We start from the raw sequence: 23,341 nt of genomic DNA, 5'->3' as shown, positions 1-23,341 counted from the left end.
GTATATGGCTATTGTGTTGTGTGCGCGCCACGGGGAATGATGCAGAGGAGGTAGGACAGGTGTGAGGCGGGGGTGGGGGGATGAAGGGGGAGCATCCTGCTAAGATTGAGATTATCCGGTATCTGAGCTATCTCCTTTGGGGTCTCCGTGTATCCTCAGATGACCATATATGTCGCACAGAGATTTCTCCGGGGAGAGGGGTCCTACTGGGGGGAGGGTGTCCAAGAATTTGATCCAGGGTTCCCTTTTTTTGCGTATCTGTCTCTTCCCCCTAGTGCTGACCAGTTTATCTCTTCTAATTTCCTTGTTTTCTCCATTGTCTGCACCCATTGCTCTCTGTATGGGATGTTGGGTTGACGCCAATACATCAGGATTAGGGCATTGGCTTCTCCCATTAATAGGTTCAGTAGTTGCTGTTTATGCGTTTCTTTAAAGGAATGCAGCCAATCTAAAAGTACTTGGGATGGGGTTAAGTGGGTCTGCAGAGGCATGATTTCCGCGATATCAGTTAGTATTTGTCACCAGTACAGGGCTATGTCCTTACAATGCCACCAAATGTGTTTCAGATCTCCCTGTTCTCTTTCACACCTCCAGCATTTATCATGGACTGTGGGCCAAAAGGTGTGGAGGTTTGGGCTGACCTCTACTGCTGCTTGGAGAATGCAGTATATGTAAGATATACAGTATATGTAAGAAGTTCAAAGGGTGTTTTGTCCCTTGGGCACCAGATGGGAAGGATTGAGTGGGTCAAGCAGTTGTTTAATTGGGTCCTGCCCATAATGTCTAGCAATGTCTCCTGTTGGTTATGCCTGAGGAAGACCTTTAATTTGGGAGGGTCCTCTGCCGTCAGGACTTCTGCTATGTCTGGGTTGGGGATTCCAGTTATTCGGGACACTTTTGCCTTTTGGCATGGTCTTAATAGCTAAGGATAGCTCTGCAGGGGAGAATGGCTCTTCCAATGTATTTGCCACTGTGCTGGGGATAATGAGTGGGAGATTTGAGGTGATATATTCTTGCATGTCAGGGAATGTTCCCGCTTGGGGGGTTAGATTATAGAGGCTGCGATAAAAATCGCAAAACGCCTCACTATATGTCATCAGTAGTGTTGCATTGCTGCCCGTTTCTATCCCTTATCTTGGCAATAAAGGATCTCTGGAGCTTTGCCTTCAAAGCCCGGGCCAGTAGCTTCCCGCTTTTGTTGCCGTGGGCATAGAAGGAGCTCCATCGTCAGTTGGACCGATCTATCTGCTTTTAGGGCTAACAGGGATCAGAGTTCTATCCTGAGGGCTGTGAGCTTTTGAAAGGTTTCCTGCGTGGGGTCCTGTTTATGTAGGATCTCCTTCTCATGTATGGTGTCTGATAGGGCGATCTGTTTATATGTTTGCTCTTTCTTAATTCTAGATCCCCATTTGATCAGGGTACTCCTAATGGCCCCCTTGTGGTCTTCCCAGATCCATGAATCTGAGACCTCTAATGTGGCATTGTCTGTGAATAGTGGTGTAGGGTCATCTGTAAGTCTTCCAGTACACTAGGGTCATCGAGGAGGGTCTTGTTTGATCGCCAATTTGTGTGGTGTTTGGTGTCTTTCTGGAGTGCTAGCGTCAGGAATATTTGGGGATGGTCTGACCATGTGATGCTGCCTATGGTCACGTCACCTAGCATGTGGAGATGTCTATGGCTAAGGAGAAACATGTATATTCTGGAGTAGCTCTTCGCTACCGGGGAATAATACATATAGCTCCTATCTTGTTGGTGGAGCAGATGCCAGCAATCCATCAGCTGATGGGTATGTAGAGTATTTGCAAATAAAGTGCGCTGGTGGCGTCTGTTTCTGTGGTTTTAGAGGAACTATCAATCGAGTGAACTAGGACCATGTTCCAATCCTCCTCCCGTCTCCCCCACAACCACAATCCCCTCAGAAAAAAATCTCCAGCTTGGTCAGGCAGGAACGGATAAAGGACTGATCTAAGTTTGGGGGCGTATATGTTTGCAAGTGTTATTAGCATACCATTGTAGTACTTTGACAAACACGAATCTTCCCCCTGGATATGTTTTGATGCTGGTCTCCGTGAAGGCTGCATGTGAAGCCATTAGTATCGCTACCCCTCTAGATTTTCCCTTCCCATAATTACTGTAGTACGTCTGTTGTATACGTTTAGATCTAAGCTTTGGTTGGAAATCACCCCTGTAATGTGTTTTCTGCAGGAATATTATGTCGGCTCTCTGCCTGTCTATTTCCTGTACGAACATAGTGCGTTTCTCCAGGGAATTAAGTCCCCTTACATTGAGGGACATTAATTTAGTCTGTGCCATATGGACCCCCTGTGAAGAATCACCCTCCATTCATTCGGTACTTTCCCTCCCTGCTACTTTATTCATGGATTTATTACTGTGACGAAGTGCCCTTCGCCACTTATGCCTGGAGAGGACTGCTTGCCCGCTTCTTGCCCTGTGACTATGGACCCTGGGAGATTTGGCCCGTTCAATTCAGTATGATAGGAGTTATGTATTTTTGTATCCTTTTGTGTTTTACTGGTAACATGTGCTCAATGGAGTCTGCCTCTATCCCTGGATATAATTGGATTATTTTCCCCATTGTCTCCAGGATAGAGGGCTCTGTAAAACCGGTTTGGGCCAGATAGCCATGCTGCCAGCCAGGCCCCTGGTCTGATTCATGCCATTTTTTGATATGTTGCTCCCCTGAATGGATTGATTGTGAATATATAATTTTTATGTGAATGTGATGTATATTTTAGAAGTTATGGATATGCTGTAAAAAGTATATTTTTCCTGCCTGTGATAAATTACATTAACCCATTGTGTTCAGTAATTATATCACAGGCAGAGGGGAGGATTTTATGTGTTTGTGCTGGGTGTGCCTTCTGTTTTACTGTACGGGATTGGTTACATGTTGTCCCTCCCTGTGGGATGTCCTCTTGCATAAAACTCTGTGTGTGTTAATTAAAGGCAGATCATCTTGAACCTTTCTTGAAGCCTTGGCTCATGCTTGGGGGATGGGATAACTACAATCTGGGGATTGCTATAATCACATACTCCCCAGAGTCAGCTCTTGCAAGAGCTTGATTTGTTCCTGCTACGCTCTCTGAATTTAGGAGAGGGTCACCCACTGAGAGCTGGATCCTGGCCGTGGATCCAGGGTGGGTGGAGACGGCGAGACCCCAGCGCAGCTGTATCACTGGAAGTGGGGTCTGCAGTGCTGATGGTGTTGATTGGAGTGCTTGGAGTCCTCAGCGAGCACTAGGAGCATCGATTGGCGGAGGTACTCAGTCGGAGTGCCAGCGTACCATCACACCCCCTGTGTCATGAGAGGAGTGCCAGGGGAAGCTCTGCAAGATATAATGCGGTGAAGGATGGTGAGAGTGGGACCAAAGAAGGGAGGGAAAACAGAAACTATTTACATGAATGTGATACGAAAGCGTCATATTGGTAGTGAGTTTGGCGCTGCACCTGTGGAAGATGTGGACATGTCCCCAACTGGTTTTTTAGGCGCCTCTCTGGGGTAGTGATGGTGTGTGTCTTGTTTTGGTGCATCACCATGAGGGAAAACGAAAAGTTCAATTTAAATTTAACATGTCTCTCCAGCAGGGCCTGAGTAATGGGCCTCAGTGCACATCTGGCCTGCAAAGTAGAGGGCGAGAGGTCTTGATAGACGGCCACTGGGTGACCATCAAGTGTCAGTTCTCAGTATTGGCGTGCTTTATGGAATATTTCCTCTTTCAGGGGAAATTATAGTTTGTCTGGTGTTAAATTTCTAGGCCGTGCCGCCCTATGTGCCCTGTCAAATTGTATGGCAGTGTCAGGAGGTCTGGGAAGGATGAGGTTAAAAAGGGTAGTCAAAACCTGTATGGGGTTCTCCGTGGCGCCTTCTGGTCCCTCCGGAACACTTCTCACCCGTAGATTATTTTGCCGTCTGCAATTGTCAACATCTTCCAACCTTCTTTGCAGGTATATTATGGCGTCGGAGTGCAGTTTCTGTGTGTTATGGCACTCAGACCATTGCCGTTCAGTGGCCTCGCCCTCTTCCTCTAAGGCCTGTACTCTGGTTCCTAGGTGTTGGACGTCAGCACTTACCGCCTGTAGTTTCTCACTAAAGCTGTCTTCCAGTCTTTGGAACACAGCTGCAAGGTCATTCTTCGATGGCAGCTGTGTGAGCAGTGTTCTAATGTCTGCGTCCTTCATGAAGCATTCCGATGCCGATGGGCTGGAGGGCTGGCTGCCTCGTGTGCTAGCCGCGGGCACCATTTTGCTCCGCCGCAGCGGTTCAATTTAGTCGGTGAAAAATCTCCTCAGTGAGGACAGATTATCTGTGGCTGAGGTATTCCTCGCGGTGTTGCAATGTTTTTTGGTTGCCTTTGTTGCGTATTAATGCCGGGTTTCATCTATTTCTCCCGGTCACGGACGGAGTTCGGCTCTCATGCTGCCATTCTCCTCTGAGTCTCGGCCATTCCCCTCTTTAAAAAAACTAAAAATAAAATATTATTGTGCTTTGGCAATAAATACAAAAATATTGTTGGGAATAACGTATTTACTGGAATCTAATGAGCACCTCCCTTATTGAAACGTGAAAAATGTTTTTGCTGGTGAATGCAATGTGCATTCATACAAGATACTACTATATAACATTGTATTACAATGACCGTGTTTATTGCTATTTATCATAGTAACATTGATGATGTTTAAATTTTTGTGTTGCATCTTAAGTCTCTTTTTTCTTAAGCCCTCATTCAGTAACAAAATTTGCCTTTGTGAATTCTGCAGAATGAAATTTGCTTGTATGAATAAGTCTGTGTGAATTCACTAGTTTGAATTTGTGAGTTTAAATTCACCCGTTTTAATGTGCTGGAATTAAATTTGCCACAAAATGTTGAGTTTTGCCCCCGAATGGCATTGAATTTAATGAGCATTCATATTTTGGAAAGTTTATTTAAAAAAAAAAAAAAAAGGTGCACATTAGGTTTGAGTAATTATGGTACTTTACTCATATAAATCAACACACTCTATAAATTGATTTAATTATGAATATATTTGATTACAATCAAATATGCAAATTATTGTGCTGTGAATATGAATGTGCTTTATAGTTCAGAAACTTTTTTACAAATTGATATTGCCTTAATCTTTAAGGTGCAAACCTTTAACCCCTTAAGGACACATGACATGTGTGACATGTCATGATTCCCTTTTATTCCAGAAGTTTGGTCCTTAAGGGGTTAAAGTGTTTTCAAACACACAATACAAACATATCGATATATTCAAATGGAAAAAAAAACCTGTGAAGCTAAAGAGAGACTTGCGTCCATCGAGTTCAGCCTTCCTCACATATGTTTTTGCTGTTGATCCAAAAGAAGGCAAAAAACCCAGTCCAAATTTTGCAATAAACTAGGAAAAAATTCCTTCTTGACCCCAAAATGGCAGTCAGATATCTCCTTGGATCAAGCAGTTATTAGAAAATATATCCATGTATGTTATGTTTTTGGACGTATGTATCCAATTGCTGTTTAAATATATCTATGAATTCTAAAAAAACACATCTCTTCCAGCAAAGAATTCCACACCCTTATAGTTCTTACTGTAAAAAACTAAAACTTTTCTTTGCCTTAGATTAACCCCTTAAGGACTGAGCCAAATGTACACGTTGTGAACAGAACAAAACATAAACAAAACCTGGCATTTGCGCTATATGTCTGCCCAACTGTAATTCACCTCTTTCATATTAAATGCACCCCCCTTATTATATATCATTTTATTCAGGGGAAAAAGGGCTTTCATTTAATATCAAATATTTAGCTATGAAACATAATTTAATGTGAAAAAAATGGGAGAAAATAAGAAATTGTTATTTTTTTAGTTCTACATGACATTTTAACTGTCAATGTCATAATACGGTTTGCTTTTACTGCAATAAAATACACATATTTGTATTCAGCAAAGTCTCACGTGTAAAAAGTACTCCCTATGTACAGGTTTTATGGTGTTTTGGGAAGTTACAGGGTCAAATATAGCGTGTTACATTTGAAATTTAAATTTGCCAGATTGGTTACGTTGCCTTTGAGACTGTATAGTAGCCCAGGAAATAAATTTACACCCATAATGGCATACCATTTGCAATAGTAGACGACCCAAGGTATTGCAAATGGGGTATGTCCGGTCTTTTTTAGTAGCCATTTGGTCACAAACACTGGCCAAAGTTAGCGTAAGTATTTTTTGTGTTTGTGTGTGAAAAATGCAAAAAACGCCAATTTTGGCAAATGTTTGTGACTAAGTGGCTACTAAAAAAGACTAGACATACCCCATTTGCAATACCTTGGGTTGTCTACTATTGCAAATGGTATGCCATCATAGGGGTAATTTTCATTCTTGGGCTACCATAGGGTCATAAAGGCAATGTAAGCAAGCTGGCGAATTTTAATGTGAAAAAAAATCAAACACAAGCCTTATATTTGACGATGTAACTTTTGAAAACTGCATAAAACCTGTACATGAGGGGTACTGTTGTACTCGGGAGACTTCGCTGAACACAAATATTTGTGTTTCAAAACAGTAAAAAGTATCATAGCAATAATATCGTCCGTGTAAGTGCTGTTTGTGCGTGAAAAATGAAAAATAAACGTCACTTTTACTGGCGATATCATCGTTGTAATACATTTTACTGTTTTGAAACACTAATATTTCTGTTCAGCGAAGTCTCCCGAGTAAAACAGGACCCAAGTTATAGGGTTAAATATAGTGCTAGCAAATTAAATTTCCTATACTTTCGGCATGGGTTGTCAGGCAGGTCCCGCTAATTGTAATTAATTAATATACCTAATTATGTGTAAAATTAATATATGTTAATTACGTATGTGTATATATATATATATATATATAATTTTTTACAAATATTTTTATTTATATATAGGTATATATATATATATATATCATATATATATATATATATATATATATATGATCTAAGTATATAATTTTTTTTTTTTACACTTGTTTTAATTAATTTTATTTTATTTACAGCCAGCAGGGGGACTGTCATTACAGTTAGTCCCCCTGCTGGCAATGCCTCAGCCAGTTAACCCGGCCATGTGATTGTGAGGTCCTCGCAAGGACCTCACTCTCACATGGCCGGGGGGGTCGGAAGAGGACGGATGTGCCACGGGGGGTCCCTGGGAGTCCCCCCAACCACAATCGCCGGCGTGGGATCGCCTGCGACCAGGTAAGTAAGAAAAGCCCGGAGGGCGTACAATTATGACCCGCGGCGTTTAGAGCCGCTTAAAATAGGCCGTAATTGTACACCCTCCGGTCTTAAAGGGTTAAATCTCTTTTCTTCCAGCCTAAATGTGTGACCTTGTGTCCTATGCATAGCCCTATTTATAAATAGATTTACAGGGGCGGGGCCTGACCGCAGAGCTGAGCGGACGCTGGTTAGAGCTGCTCCTGCTCCTTGCGGCTAACTTTCCTGATTTAAACGCTCTAAACGGACTCCAAACTTGCTAAATGGACCACCAACCAGGAGCTGAAGGCAGGGGCTACACGCTGACACCAAATATGTGGCACCAACTGCAAGAACCCTGGCACGGCAAACCAAGGCCTACCAGCATGGCTGGCGCGGGGGAGGCGGCCACTCCCCCGTCGCCCTCGGAGGCTAACAGCTTCAATCTGGATCCACGTCCCCCCCCCTATGGACCGGTGGGGGTTATCCCGGTCCCAGGAGGGCCCCATCGGGTGTTGGGGCAACAATCCAAGCCGAGTCGATGCAGCCTTAAAATGGCGGCGACCGGCCCAGAGTCACTCATCATGACGAGAAGGGCTGACATCCTGGATAGGCTGGATGCCCTATTTGAGGCCTTCTGGCACAAGCTAGACAAGAGACAGGCTGCAACAAACCCCCAAGTCGAGCACTTACCGACAGCACCTCCCTCTCGCACACAGGTCAGCGGTATGACAAGACGAAAACGGCATGCCGGAAAACAGCGCAGAAAACAGCGCGACACCTCATCGACATCCAAACCCACACGATGCCTGCACCGGACCACTGCTAAACTCCAACGCAGGTCGAAGCCAGCCTCACTCCAGCCTACACTAACAGGCGGCACAAAAATCACGAAGAGCCCGTTCCCTTATCCACGCCGAACGACAAAGAGAAACGGAGCTCCGACATACGGCTGGAGGAGACCGGGGCAGGTGCCCCCTACTGAACACTCTATTTGGTTATCCGGACTTTACCTGACAGGCGTAGACTGAACCTAGAGCACCCCGCAACCTGTCAGCCACAAGGACTAGGGCTATTTGTGCCTACCAACCCATTATCACCCAGCTGTACTCTCCTCAGTTTGCATGCCTTTCATATGTTTTTCTTTTTTCCTATGCCTATCCTCTGAGCCCCAAATACATGTATTATTAATATGTGCTAGCCTCCTGACCCACAAGCTTTCCCATGGTAGCATGTAGGGAAACATGGAACCACTCTAAACACCCAGTAGGGCACCAACATCATTGTACAGCAACTACACAGAGGGGTGAACCCTCAACATAGACTGCCCACGTTTAAAGTTTATTATGTTTTATGTTTACAAGTGTAAGGGCACCCTCAAGCACCAGGAAATAAGAAATCAATTTCCCCCTTCCTAGGCTAGACAGGGGTAACAAGCTTGACTTTAAAATAAAAATGTGGAAGTATTCAGGGGCCTCATCCTAGCCTCTCTCGGCATGATTAGCCTATGTCTAGCAACATATTAGCACCTACTACACGTTTCACAAGCATGTATATTTTGATGTTAACATGTACTTTACTCTCGACTATCAATCACATAACTCTACATATAAGTGTGTCTATAATCATTATCTCTCTTAAAAATGTGCTGTTTCTCTATGCCACAAAACCGGACATTGAAAAGCCTGTACCCGCTGTTGTGGCGCTACAGATATGCACATGAAAAATAAAGAATTAAAAATTTTTTTTTTATAAAAATAAATAGATTTACAGATAATGGTTTGTACTGGCCCCAAAAATATTTGTTTAATGTTACCACATCCCCTGAGGCGCCATTTTTCCAAACTAAAGAGATTTGATTTTTTTTTCACATTTCTTCATAACGAACATCCTCTATTCCTTGTATCAATTTTGTAGCGTGTCTCTGCACTTTTTCTAGTGCCATGATATCCTTCTTTAGAACAGGTGCCTAAAATTGCACAGCATATGAAAGGTGTGGCCTTAGCAGCTATTTATAAAGAGGCAAAATTATATTTTCATACCGAGAATTTATGCATTGACAATACATGACAAAACCTTACTGGCCTTAGCAACTGCAGATTGACATTGCATATTGCTGCCTAATTTGTGGTTTATAACAATTGCCAAATCCTTCTCTTGTGTTGATATCCCTAATTCACTACCATTTAGTGTGTAAGTTGCTTGTGTATTATTGACCATGAAGTGCATAACTATGCATTTCTCTACATTAAATTTAATCTGCCATTTTAGTGCCCAGTCCCCCAATCTATCGAAATCTCTCTGCAGCAAAGCAATATCCTGATCAGATTTTATTACTTTACAAAGTTTTGTGTCATCTGCAAACACTAAAACATGGCTTTCAATGCCTATTTCAAGATCATTTTTAAATATGTTAAATAAAAGTGGTACCAAAACAGAACCCTGAAGGACACCACTTACCACTTTTGTCCAGCTTGAAAATGTACCATTAATGACAACTCGTTGTACTCTATCCTTAAGCCAATGTTCTACCCAAGAACAAGAATATTCATCTAGACCAATTTCTTTTAGTTTGAAGACTAACCTATTGTGTGGAACCGTATCAAATGCCTGGGCAAAATCCAAGTAGATCACATCCACTGCAACACCCTGATCTATACTTCTACTTACTTCTTCGAAGAATGCAATTAGGTTAGTTTGACATGACCTATGTTTCATAAAGCTAAGCTGATTATTGCTAGTAAAGTTCTTCCCAATAAATTTCTGAATATAATCCCTTAATAGCCCTTCAAATATTTTTCCAGTCACAAAAGTTAAGCTCACAGGTCAATAATTTCCAGGCAAGGATTTTGAAACCTTTTAAATATAGAAACGCCATTTGCCTTCCTCCAATCCTCCGGTACAATACCTGAAACAAAAGAACGTATCTCTTACATTTTTCATCACCTATGTGCTTCACTATCACGTCTCGCTATAACCATAAAGCAGGGACAGTTGAACAAACTATAGGGTAATAGTAGGAGCCCACTACTTTATTTTTTCTGGCATTTAAGTCTTAAGGTCCTGCAAGGTTATTACCCATCCTAATACTTGGAGATAATTCACCCCATGGCTCATCTCACAGTTATATAGTTAGGAATTCACCTGTCACAGCTATTACATCGTTATGCTTGTAAATAGATCACCAGCAGCACCCTTAACTGTATGCATGTCCAGCCTTCTTGTATATTATATATATATATATATATATATATATATATATATATACATACACACAAAATTAAACAAGGATATGTCCAAAGCAGTAGTGCAGGGCCATGTGGTTTACTTAAAAAAATATTATATATGCATGTTTGTTTCCAGTTATTCAGATATGTATTTGTGCAGGCCTAAATTAAATATGTATTTGTCATTTTATATTTTAGTCGATATATGGATACATTTGTTTTGATTGTGTATCATATTGAACCTCTGACCATCCTACATATAGAACAGCCCTTTATAAAAAGAAAAAATAGGCACATCATTAATTTTCAAAGCCAGCACACAAATAAACATCTTTATTTTGTATGAAGAACTGATATAAAGCTTGTGATTGACATCATACTGATAAACCGTTTTTGATTGACATCAGAATACTGTAAAAGCAAACTGGAACAAATTTATAACAACAATTAGAAATAAAATGATATGGAAAAAATATGGATAAGCATTTCAGCTTTACAAATCAGCAGTCATTCCTTTTATGTTGTAACATGATTTGTGTCTAATAAAACCGCATCAAAAACAAGCAAAAACAGCATCCAAATGTTCTGACATAATCAAAATATTGTATAAAGACAGATTACGGCTTTATTATTAATGGTATAAATACTATACTTTTTTTATTTAATGGTATAAATATTGTTTTTTGTTTTGTTGGCAAACATATGGAAATATGGAATGGTGCTAATTAATACAAATTAATAATATGGAATGAATCTTAAACAAAACCAAAGACTATTATATTTTGAGAATGAAATGAAGTGATATTTTAGCAATGATTTTTTCCTTGGTGCAGAGTGCAAATCATTAGTTTTTTCTTTTTTTTTCTTTTACATTTAAATTGCATATTCATTTATTTTGACATTAACTGCAGGAGAGACATAGTAGTTTTATGTAAGGGCAAGTGTTCTATTTGCATACAGCCCAGAGATGCACTGTAAAAACAATGTTCTTGCTTACAACAAGAAATGAAAGCATAGTTAATAAGTGTCTAACATGTTCATACAGACCACAATATGTTATAAATGTATTTTGTATCCAGTCTATTATTTTCAATACTAAGCACTATCCATGTGAAGCATGGAACGCTTCTTTAGGTTTCTGATTGTTTGTGAGGTAGAACAAACTACCAACTTTAGTATTAAAAATAAAAGTGGTTAGAATTTGCGACACAATAATACTTCCATGTAGCTACAACAGAGTTATGATCCCAGTATGGTTCTATTCATATGGCTGTACTAAAGAGACACAACAATAAGAATTGAACACAGGGTAATTAAAGAATGAACACTAATCAGCAATTATTTTTTTAAATAAGGAAACAGATATATGGCTACCAAATCTATTCCCAGCTATATGATGAGTAAATAATGATTACAAATCTAAGAAATTATAGCATACATATATTACAGAAGCTTTTTAGTCCTCGAGAACCATCAAACATGGAACAAAAGCATAACGTAGATAAGACATGATGCTGCATATCATACAGCTTTATATAATGCTTCTCAAATAAAGCAAAGGGTCGATATTTACTACAGAATGTGTTGCATTGTTTTCATTTTGATTTATCAATTCTAGATATATAGTTCAAAACATGCCATTAGAGAATAATGTATGGCATATTGATTTTTCGTTTTTAGCCTGCTGCATAGTTGCTGAGGAATGAGTAGAACATTGGCAATTTCAAACGTTGTTGGTCTTTTCGGCACCAGGCAATTACAGTCCCTTCACTGTTGGCTGTATATAGATGATGGCCATCACAGGAAAACGTAAGGCTGGAAGACAAATGTTTTTTATTGTGAATTCAATTTTATTACGCGTTTTCAAGAAAAAATATATCAAATCATAGGCATCAAGGGTCATAACATGTCTTACTTTAAAAAAACAAAACAAATATATGTGTTAGTAACACACATTTTCTTTATTAGTTATGTAATTGGAAGCAACTAGAGAGTATTGCATGCCACCACAACCTTTAGGTAATACACTATAAACAGCCATTTTGGAACAATAAACAAAGGCACTTGGTTAGTGTTGGTGAATTCCTGGATCACGGGAGCATTAAATAACATGTAGACTTGTCTCTCAATGCAAAGACACCAGTCAAGTCACTGTAGGGTTTTAAAAGAATTTTCAGGCACTCACTGGGTTCAAGTGAAGAGCAGTTATTGTATATAGGATCATTAAGCACATAACTTTTTGACCTTAAAGGGACACTATAGTCACCAAAACAACCTTAGCTTAATGAAGCAGTTTTGGTATATAGATCATGCACCTGCAGTCTCACTGCTCAATTCTCTGCCATTTAGGAGATTAATATATTTGTTTATGAAGCTCTAGGCACACCTCCTTGCATGTGACTTAAACAGCTTACCTAAAGCTGTGTAAGTCTTATCTCCTGCTCTGTTAATAGCCTGCTAGACCCTGCAGGAGCCTCCTGTATGTAATTAAAATTAACTAACTACAGAGCAGGAGATAAAAACATCTGAAGTAAGCTACATCTGATTGAAAATGACACCATTTTGTTTTCATGCATGCTGTGTCAGTCACAGCCAGGGGAGGTGTGGCTTGGGCTGCATAAACAGAAACAAAAGCGGTTTAACTCCTTAATGGCAGAGAATTGAGCAGTGGAACTTCAGAAGTATGATCTGTACACCAAAATTGCCTTATTAAGCTAAATTTGTTTTGGTGACTTAATTGTCCCTTTAACATACATCTTTCTCAAGTGTGCACAGTTTGTCTAGAATTTTGCCTTTTACATAGATGGACCAACTATCTTTAGTCGCCTGAGTCACCATGTGGTGGAATGGGAGAGATCTGTGGATCAAAATCAATGTGCCCGTGACTTGCCCAACAGATTATTGCTTGTAAAGCAATGTGGGAAATTATAGTTGGTGAGTGTAGGGGCATGACCCTCTTTACAGTGTGTTTCCTTAAAATAGATAATTTGTCCCTTCTGGGATTGGAACTGTCTGAGAACGTGGGATCTCTTTTCAAGGATATTTAGACCCCTTGCATTGATCGATAAGAGCATCCAAAGCCTGTGTTTTGAGGCATGTTCAAGGGTCATTTGGAGTTCAGGGAAATGTGTCTTTTTTATAACTTAAAGGTGTCTACCTAATAGGTTACCCCAAAGTAGTATTAATGTTAGGATGAGGGGTTCAAATCAACCAGTTAGTATACAAGAATCAACAATAAAAAGAAAAACAAAAAATGTGTCCCTGTGTCTTCAAGACTCACAAACTCAATTGTGACACCCACAAAAATTAGTAAAATCACCAATTAATAATTACTACTAGTGTCCAATTAATTTATTGTTAAGTGCATGTGACGAAAGTAACCTCGCCACTGGCTTTTGGAGGGGCCTGTTTGCCAGCCTTCTACCCTGTGATTATGGCCCTGTGACAAACTGAACCTCGTCAAGGGTTCTTAGAGGGGCCTGCTGGCCAGCCTATTGCCTCAGGACTATGGGCCCTGCAATATACCTTGCCCAATGCACTTTAAAAGGCTCTGTTCATGTGAAGTATGTACTATTGTACACCAGACAGAGAGACCAACCGTTAGCCCTAATTCTCTGGATCTGTTTTGGGCATGGGACCATGTGCACGGTGGGTCAAAAATAAGACTTCCAGGAATTTCTGATCTGGGTGATTTTTGGATATGTTATTCACCCATATCAGGGCTATTAGGAAATGTAAGATATGTTGTGTTTTGGGGTACTTTGGGTTTTTTCTAAAATATATGTTTTTTCTGCCTGGAGATAATTGGGTGAGTACAGTATCTGATCCAATTATCTCACAGGCAAAGGGGAGGGATTGTATGTTTGTTGTGGAGTGTCATACATTTAATTACTGTTCTAATTGGGTTGTAACAATTGTCAACCTGTTCCCCACAAGGTCTGTTGGTGTTCCCATGCATAGGGACTTGCATAAAAGGCCAGCTGTGGCTCCCATTAAACAAGATGCTTTACCCCTTCATGAAGTCTTGGCTCATGTTTGGGGAATTGGAGAACTACGATCTGGGGATTGCTATATCACAATACTCCCCTGAATATAATCACTAGCTCATTTAAGAGCTGTTCCTGCTACGCTCTCTGCTAGAAGCTGGATCCTGGGCTTGGGTGTTCCAGTGCAGTGCTTATGGTACTCGCAAGGACTAGGAAGCAGCGATTGACAGTGGTACCCGGTCGAGGTGCAGGCGGTCCGTCACAGTGCAATCTAGTGATGTGCATTGAAAAAACTCAGTGCCAATACAAATAAAAGCAACTTCAATCTAGTGATGTGTATTTTACAATCCAGTGCCAATACACATCAAAGCAAACTCTCTGCGTAAAGTGTGCAACACTTTACTTACAAAAGACAGGAGCCGGTAAGTATGCGCAGACTATAGGAGCTCTACAGTAACAGGTGGGAAAGATAGGAACCTATCTCTCCATCTTGTCTCATACTACTAGTTTCAATGGTTTTTCAAGGTTAAGAAGTTATTATGTACGTGCAGCAGATAGTGAATTCGTATAACAAGTTTATTGTAGCATAAAGTTACAAGGGTTCAGAATAAAAGAGGGGAGACGGTAAAGATACATACAAGGGGGTAACAGCACAGTGCATTGTATATCATCTCAGATATTCATCAGCCCCTCTTTATATCAAGTACACAATACGATTAATGTAGCAACAGTACACTTTATGTAAAAACATGCTGGTGCAGTTAGGGTATGCAATAAGTAAGCGTCTAGAGGCATGCGCAACTGCTGCACCTCAGCTGCGTGGGAACAGAAAAATGCTAAACATAAAACATGATTGTTAAGCCTATAGTATTCAATATCTTGTAGTCTACATACAGGTGTATGCTTGCTGTATCAACGTTAGGCTAGATAGAGTAAGAGGTTTTATACATGTAAACTATGGTCTTCAGTTAGATGGCAAGCAGATGAGGCTTGTAGTGTACTCTCTCTTAGTGTGAATGCTTATAGGTGAGTACGGTGTATAATGTGACAGAGAGGGGGTGAGTGAACCTCCGAAGCTAGTTAGCAGTTAAGTACAATTTATGGGATAGTATTCTGGTTATGCCGAATATTTATCATTCAAGCTGTTTATTGTGCATAGAGTATAGCAATCTAATACATGTAATTGGATAGTGTTTGGAGGTAGGATGCGTAGGTCCCGCATGTTCGAGTGTTGTATGTTTTTTTTTTTTTGCGTTGGTATTTTCAGTAAGCATATATTAGAGGAACAAGGTATAGTAAGACACATACAGATATAACTTTTTTTTTTCCTGTTTGCCCTTTATTCTCCCCCCATAGGGACGGGGCCTATGGGTCCTTGTTTGGGGTGTTAGCATCATTAGGCTTGTATCTATGTGGGTTGCTATTTCTGCTGTGGGGAGTTATGAGATTCCGTTCAGTTTGGGTGTCAGTGGGGTGCTCGTCTCTGTGTATCTGTCAGCGATGGTTGTTGATGGTAGGTAAGGCATCATACGTTGTGTGTAATTGGTCAGGTTGCCATAGTCTCGTCTGTTTCGTTCTGTATGTGTTTCAGTAATAGGTGGGTAGGGGTGGGGGGGTTGGGGGTTAAGGCGGGTAGGGGAAGGCATGTAGGGGTGGGGGGGAAGAGCAATGGTGGGGTGAGGGGGGGAGGGGTGAGGCGGGCCGCCTGTCGGGGGTTGTTAGATCTCTATACCCAGAGGGAGTGCTTAGTACTGGGGGGTGGGGGCTTGTCTTTCCGGTTGCTGGACTCCTGTCTGTCGCTGTGTTCATGTGTTTCCTCCTGTAGCAGATATTGAAATCAACAAATAGCCTAATAAATGTTTTACCAATAACGTATGTTGCATGATGTACTTCCACAGAACCGGAGGACCCTGCTAAGAAATAATGATTGGAGGTCGCATGACTGATTAATTACAGGAATGCTATATGAAACTAGTTCCAAAATGCTTCAGGCATTGTGCCTTCTTGAATAAACTGTATAAATACCCCTTGCTTTCCCATTAAAGATCAGAAGTGTATCTGTGTGATTACTTCTCTGAGCTCGTAACTGCTATTCTAACTAGGAAACCCCGAAGTATACAAGAGATCAGGAGTTTCCCTGACACAGGCGGACCCAAGAAGGTGCAGCAACCAAGAGGCCAAAAGGTATCTGGAAGCAACATTGGAATTAAAAACAATTCCAATGTAAAAACCAGATACAGAGTAAATTGAACAGAATCAAAAAGAGCATCAACTGAAGACTGTCGTATAAGTCACTAATAGGAGCAGTAGCAAAAGACCTAGCCTGAGTAGCGTTTTCCTCACAGTTCCAGGATGCAGTGGTGACTCCAGAAATCTTACAAGAGAGGGGCAGTGATGACGTCAGATATTGATGATTCATTTCGCTGAACAAATCAGCTTCAGATCAACAAAAAAATAAATAAAAACCAAGTATATACAATGTGCGAGTTGTGCTCACCAAGAGCCGAGGGCATATGTTTCTCCGCCATTGACATGCCATGGCCTAGTGAGCACCACACTCAAGGACACACATACTATCCTTAGTGACAGGTCAGTGTCACTAGATAAAACCACAAAGCCTCCCAACATATGCTTTAGACTTTGCATTGTATTAACATTATCAAACCTGGTCTTGAGATTAAGGGGAAAAAAACTGTACTGGGAATTAATTAATTAATACAAAGTAGTCATCATTGGGACTTCAAAAATGGGAGTCCTGATATGCAGGCATAAAGGTGGGTTTGTTGGACAGTAGCACTCCCTGTCCCGCAAATGAATACTCGTTCCCATCAGTAAAGGGAGTGTCCATAGCTCGGCAGCCTAAGAGAGCTGCTTCAGGTTCTGCAGTGTCCAGTAAATAGGAGCTAGAGAGCTAAGTTGCCCAACAGTTCCCCCATGCAGCATTGCAAAGGGAGGGTAGCTAAGCATATGACTATAGCCCCAGAAGGCCAGCTGCCATCTGTGAGCAAGTGTCCCTGGTCAGTGTTGTAGGGTGAGCTCTAATAAGTGATATGGTGCTGTCAAGCACTGAAGAGGGGGCATACGGATTGTAGACAGGCTTAGACTGCCTCCTCAAACTTTATCATTTAGGGGTGGGAATTAATGAGCAATCGTTGAACATCTGGAAACACATCTTGAGTCAGGATACAGGTGTGAGACACTGGTAAAAAATGGGAGCTTGTTGGCTTGGTAGACTCTAGTCTGTGTCTCCGAGCCCTTTGTGGGAGCCTCAGAAGGAGCTAGGCGAAAAAAGTCTAATGGGGCAGGCCATATTATATTCACTGAAAGTATTTTGAGGAGGGTACTTGCCACAACAAAATAAGGGTGGTGGCTTATGGGCCTAGGTTAAATACTAATAGGCCCATATCCATCAATATTTTATCTTTTGGGATGTCAGGAACTAGGTGAGTGGTCTGAGTGCTCTATGATATCCCAATGTTGCGGAGGACAAAGCAGGTAATAACTGGAGATGAAGTTAGATAGGCAGTAGATCATATCCCGCGGGGCACTCTGGTGGACCATGTGGCCTAAGTGCTCCATGGGCCCACACAAAGTTGATCAGAGTCGCAGAGTCCAAGTGTAATGGGCAATTACATAGTGTTGTCTCTCACGGGTTAATCCTCTTGTTCCAGGGAGCCTCTAAGGCGGAAGATTTCACGTCAGCCTCAGTTATCGAGGTCTTCCAACTGGAGAGCCCCTGGTGTCCGTTTGTGTTGTTTAGTACTCAAAGTTGTGCTGTCTAGTACTCGAAGTTATCAGTATTTGGGGCTTGGGCCACAAGATTGTTGTGGTCTCCCTCGATCTGGGTTAGGGCAAAGTAGCTACCGGTCATCTTCCTCGATGGTGCAGCTGTGCCCAAATGTTTAAAGGGCCACTATGGTGACAGGAAAACAAACTTGTTTTCCTGGCATTATAGGGTCTTTAGGTCCCCCCACCACCCTCAGGGTCCCACTCCCGCTGGGCTGAAGGGGTTAAACATTTACCTTTTCTAGTGCTGGGCTCCCTCGGCGCTGGGGAACACTCCTCTCTCAAGAACGGCGCGCGCATTCAATGCTCAATGCTTTCCTATGGACGTCAGCATCTTTTCACTGTGATTTTCACAGTGAGAAGCGCGGAAGCACCTCTAGCGGCTGTCAATGAGACAGCCACTAGAGGCTGGATTAACCCTAGTGTAAACATAGCAGTTTCTCTGAAACTGCTATGTTTACAGCTACAGGGTTCACCCTAGATGGACCTGGCACCTAGACCACTTCATTGAGCTGAAGTGGTCTGGGTGCCTATCGTGGTCCTTTAATTTATTTGTTGCTGCCATTGAAGGATTAATAAAGCAAAATAACATTTATACTCTATACATTGGCTTCACTTGGTTACTTCACAGCTTTCTGATCAGCCTGATTAAAGTTGTAATTGGCATATTTGGTTACAAGCATTTAATTTGTCAGTAAAGACCAGCAACACAAAAAACATATTCATCATGGTCTGTAAGTCAGGCATGTTGATGTTCCCACTAGACCCTTCCCCTGCACCAGAGCTGTCAATGTGTGTCTGCATTAATCTAAATAATTCTGCTTTACTGGCAGAAGCCGGGAATGGAAGGCTTCTTCTTCTAAGTTTGGCTTGAATGCGTGGTATAGTCCAAGATCTGATAGATGAAGGACTGGACGATTCACATCTCCCAGATGGTGAACCCAACCTAACTGGGGTGCTAGGGAGTGAAAGCTCATCTCCCCCTTCTGGAACTTGTGACATACTAAAATGAGAATTGAAATTAGGATCTCGTCTCCAGGGTACTGGCTGCTAAATAGTGCCAAGTGGCGAAAACATTCACAAGTGGTAACAGGTGAGGCCCTACTAATGCCAAGCGGCTTGAGAGGCTCTATCTAGGAGTTGGACCGGGGGCCTACTTACCATGGAACGTAGTGGCCTCTCTGTGACATTAAGAGAAAAATAGTATTGTGCGTGACAAGTAAGGCCCTTACTATGTAACTTGCGAGGCAGCTAGCGTTGGACCGAGGGCCGAATATCTCAGAGTATGAGGATGGCTGTTGGCCTCGCAGGACCACTAGTATGAGGCATAGGAGGCCTTAGAAAGCTAAATATGGCACCTATTTCCCTGACAGCCAGACAGCCACTTTAGTCTAAAGTGCTGATACAAACAGTAAAGTTTGAATATAAGTTAATTGGGAAACGTACCTGTATGAACTGAATTTGGATTTGTATGCCAAAGGTTTGAAGGTTCAGTAGTTAGTAGTGCACCTACAGGTATGTGGAAGGGACAATCATGTCTGAGTCAAAATGAACCGTAACACAACAGTATATCAAAGGAGTAACGGGCCTACCTGGGCAATTAGACAGAACCCCAATATGGAAGCTTTAGATTCTCAGTACAAGACCTATCAAATTGTAGTATCAGATATGTAGGCAACATCAGTGCGACAACAAGAGTCTACAAATATAATAGGACATTCCGTGAGACATTCAAAGTCCGTTTGTAATTATCAGTATAAGTGTAATTAATATATAATAAGTCAAATCATATGCCTTCCAATAGTTACTTGTTAAGCTCAGAATAACCCATAACCCAATTGTGTAAAGACCGTAGTGTCATTGCGAAGTGTTACAATCATCATACCAGTGTTGCCACCGTGATGCTTAAACTTATACCATAAAACATACAAGTAGAACACTGCATATACGAGTGATATCCGCAGTAGTTAAAGAGTAAAGGAAGGGGGATAATCTGAAGCAAGTTGGGGCGCCTTGCTGTATGGTCCTTATAATGATCTGTTATAATGTGACGTGACTCATTAACCGGGAAGTTTGCATACTAGGAGGGAGGAAAAAAAGAGTGTGTACACCAACAACATGTAGAGTCAGACCTATATCTTAATACATACTCCTCCTCATTATGTATACCAGTAGCTCTTTAAATAGCTGTAACTAAGTGTAGTCAAGTGAGCCAGTGCAGGCTTGAAATAAGAAAACGTGTAGCTGCTTAATAAGCAGAAAATACTTGGACTTCTGATTTGGATAATGTTTAACAAAATGCAGATCTAAGTCCTGAAGCAACAGACACGTGGTAAGTACAGGATTTAACAGGAATAGGACTGTAAAGTTATAGGAGCGATAGTGCTTATAACAGACCACTAAACCAACAATACTGACTGAACCAACCACAGTCAGGAAAATAATTCAACATGTAAACACAGTAATTGAAACCAATCAATATTTCTACAAGGCCACAAGATGGCGATATTGCCAAACAATCTGGCTATCCTGCATACGAAAAGCTGAATCCAGCCTGAACAAGGGGAATAGCAGTGCCATGAATGGAAGTGCCAGGCTTTAGATCTGCATTTCGTTAAACATTATTCAAAATCAGAAGTCCAAGTGTTTTTTGCTTATTAAAATTGGTACGTGAATAAGCAGCTACACGTTTTCTTATTTTGCAGCACTAACTAGGGAGATGCCCCTGAATTGGCCCGCACGGTTAGTGAGGGGTTAGCTACCGACCCACTTGTTTGGATAAATGAAAGGCGGAAGGCGGCAAGTATCAAGGGGATCCCTGCACACGACGCGAACCATGTGTGTTCCTGGGGGGTCTAACTGGCGTGTGAACTTGTTGCCGGAGAGTCACATGGTTCCCTAGCTAATGGTACAGACAGTGTGCTTGAGGCACCCTTCTGTCAACTCATTGTTAGGCTGGGAGACAGCCTCGTGGAGCAGTTAGGCGCGCGGCAGGACTTCGTGCAACGATCCTCTCACCCTGGATTAAACTGGAAGTGAAGACACGAAACGGAGCGATACCGAGGAGGAGTCTAGTGTCGATTGGTGAGTTCTTATATCAACACTTTATTGCAAGGTGCCTGGGATTGAGCCGTCATGACAGCACAAAGCAGAGGGGATGACAAGGAAAGAACAGTGGAATCAATGATACACTCAGGTGGAACAATAGGGGACGTCTCTTGTTCTTGTTCTGATTCAATGTCAAACTACCTAGATAAGGCGTCAGCTTTAATGTTCTTGGGACCAGGTCTGTAAGTGATAATACAGTTAAAGCGAGATAAGAACAAAGACCATCTAGCCTGTCTAGAAGGTTTAGCATCACCTATATATGCCACATTTTTGTGATCAGTTATGATCAGGAGGGGATCCTTGGAACCCTCTAAAAGATGTTGCCATTCTTTAAGCACTAGTATTGTGGTGGAATCTCGGTAAAAATAAATTTAGTAGGCCGAGATTACCACGTGGCATGTGTACGTGCATATGCTGACGTATCGATCAGTTGGTTGCACGAGGCAAGATACGATCAGTAGTGTACGGAGCATGTGCAAGAATACAGGATGTAGTATTCCCCTCCTCCATTGTGCTGGACAAGCCATGCGGTCAAGCAGGAAGTTAATTCTTATTTGTATTGATTGGTCAAGAGAATGTGCGGGTGGAGCTTAATATGGGAGGAGTTATGTGCCTATATAAGGAGCCTGCACTATTGTCCGGGGCTCAGAACTTGCTGTATTTTGGTGACATTAGTCCCTCTGAGTCCCGATCGGTGATCCAATAAAGAATCTCTTCCTTCCTGAAGAAACTTGTGTCCATCTCTCTGTGCTTGGCTTCCGTCAGTTTCTCCGGTATCAGTATAATTACCAACAATTCTCGTAGTTACGTTCCGCTGGAGACAACTTTCTAGAAAAGTACCCACAAGGATGCAAAGGGGTATCCTGACTCTCCTTCTGAGAACAGTCCCTACCCCTATTTCAGAGGCCTCAAACTCCAATATGAAGGATTTGCTAGTGTCAGGATGTACCAAAATGTCAGCAAATGCAAAAAAAAAAGATTAAAAGCCTCTCTAGCTTCCTTAGACCATATAGTACAACTAGCCTCCTTACGTGTCATATTGTTGATGGGGGCTATCACAGAAGAGAACCCTTTGATGAATCTCTTATAGTAATTAGCAAAACCAATAAACCTTTGCATGGCTTTTAACCCATTGGGTTATGGCCAGTGTAGAACGGCCTCTTGTTTACGAGGATCTATTTGGAAACCAGAGGCTGAAATATTATACCCCAAAAAATTTACCTTCTTCTGGTCAAAGATGCATTTTTCAAGTTTGCAATAAAGCCCATTTTCAAGCAAAGTTTGCAGCACTTGTTTGACATCTTTATGGTGAGTCTGGAGGTCGGGGGAATAAATAAGGATATCATTCAGGTATACTAGAACAAAATAATAATTATAGTCTCTGAGCACATCATTAATAAAGTCTTGAAACATGGCCAGAGAATTGCCTAAACCGAATGGCATGACAAGGTACGCATAGTGCCCACTTCTAGTGTTAAATGCCGTTTTCCACTCATGATCTTCCTTAATTCTTGCCAAATTGTACGCACTCCTAAGGTCAAGTTTAGTAAATATCTTAGCACCCTGGAGTCTGTCAAACAATTCAGAGATAAGGGGAATGGGATAGGCATTTTTTATGGTGATCTTGTTTAATGCCCTATAATCAATGCATGGGCGTAATTCTCCATCTTTTTTGGATACAAAAAAGAATCCTGCTCCAGCAAGGGAGGATGACATACGTATGTTAAAAAATCTTTGATGTACTCTTCCATGATTCTACTGTCCTGTGGGGATAAGGTATATACTTCCCCCTTAGGGTGCATAGTGCCGGGTAGATCTATGGAGCCATCATATGATCTGTGAGGAGTTAGGATACTAGTCTGACTCTTACTGAACGCCTCTTTAACCCCCCAGTACTGTATGGGAATTTCGCAGGTCTGAGGTGTAGCAAAAGGTAAAGTAACGATATGCCCACTCTCCTAATATGAAATCCTAATATGATGGGACAAGAAGGGGAAGCAATTATCTGA

At 41.6% G+C, this 23,341-nt stretch overlaps 1 protein-coding gene across 4 annotated transcripts in view; it reads right to left on the bottom strand.

The window, feature by feature from the left end:
- Positions 1 to 11,857: 11,857 nt before the first annotated feature.
- The window catches only part of LYST (lysosomal trafficking regulator), a 710,683-nt gene continuing 699,199 nt past the window's right edge, over positions 11,858 to 23,341 (bottom strand). For all 4 annotated transcript variants that reach the window (XM_063443375.1, XM_063443377.1, XM_063443378.1 and 1 more), the window contains one exon: positions 11,858 to 12,267. In XM_063443375.1, coding sequence (XP_063299445.1) covers positions 12,129 to 12,267 — 139 coding nt within the window. In that variant the 3' untranslated portion in view covers positions 11,858 to 12,128. The remainder of the gene's footprint in view (positions 12,268 to 23,341) is intronic.

Source organism: Pelobates fuscus, chromosome 2, assembly GCF_036172605.1.
Source record: "Pelobates fuscus isolate aPelFus1 chromosome 2, aPelFus1.pri, whole genome shotgun sequence".
Taxonomy (NCBI): Eukaryota; Metazoa; Chordata; class Amphibia; order Anura; family Pelobatidae; genus Pelobates; species Pelobates fuscus.
This window is presented reverse-complemented; position numbering and strand designations above follow the sequence as displayed.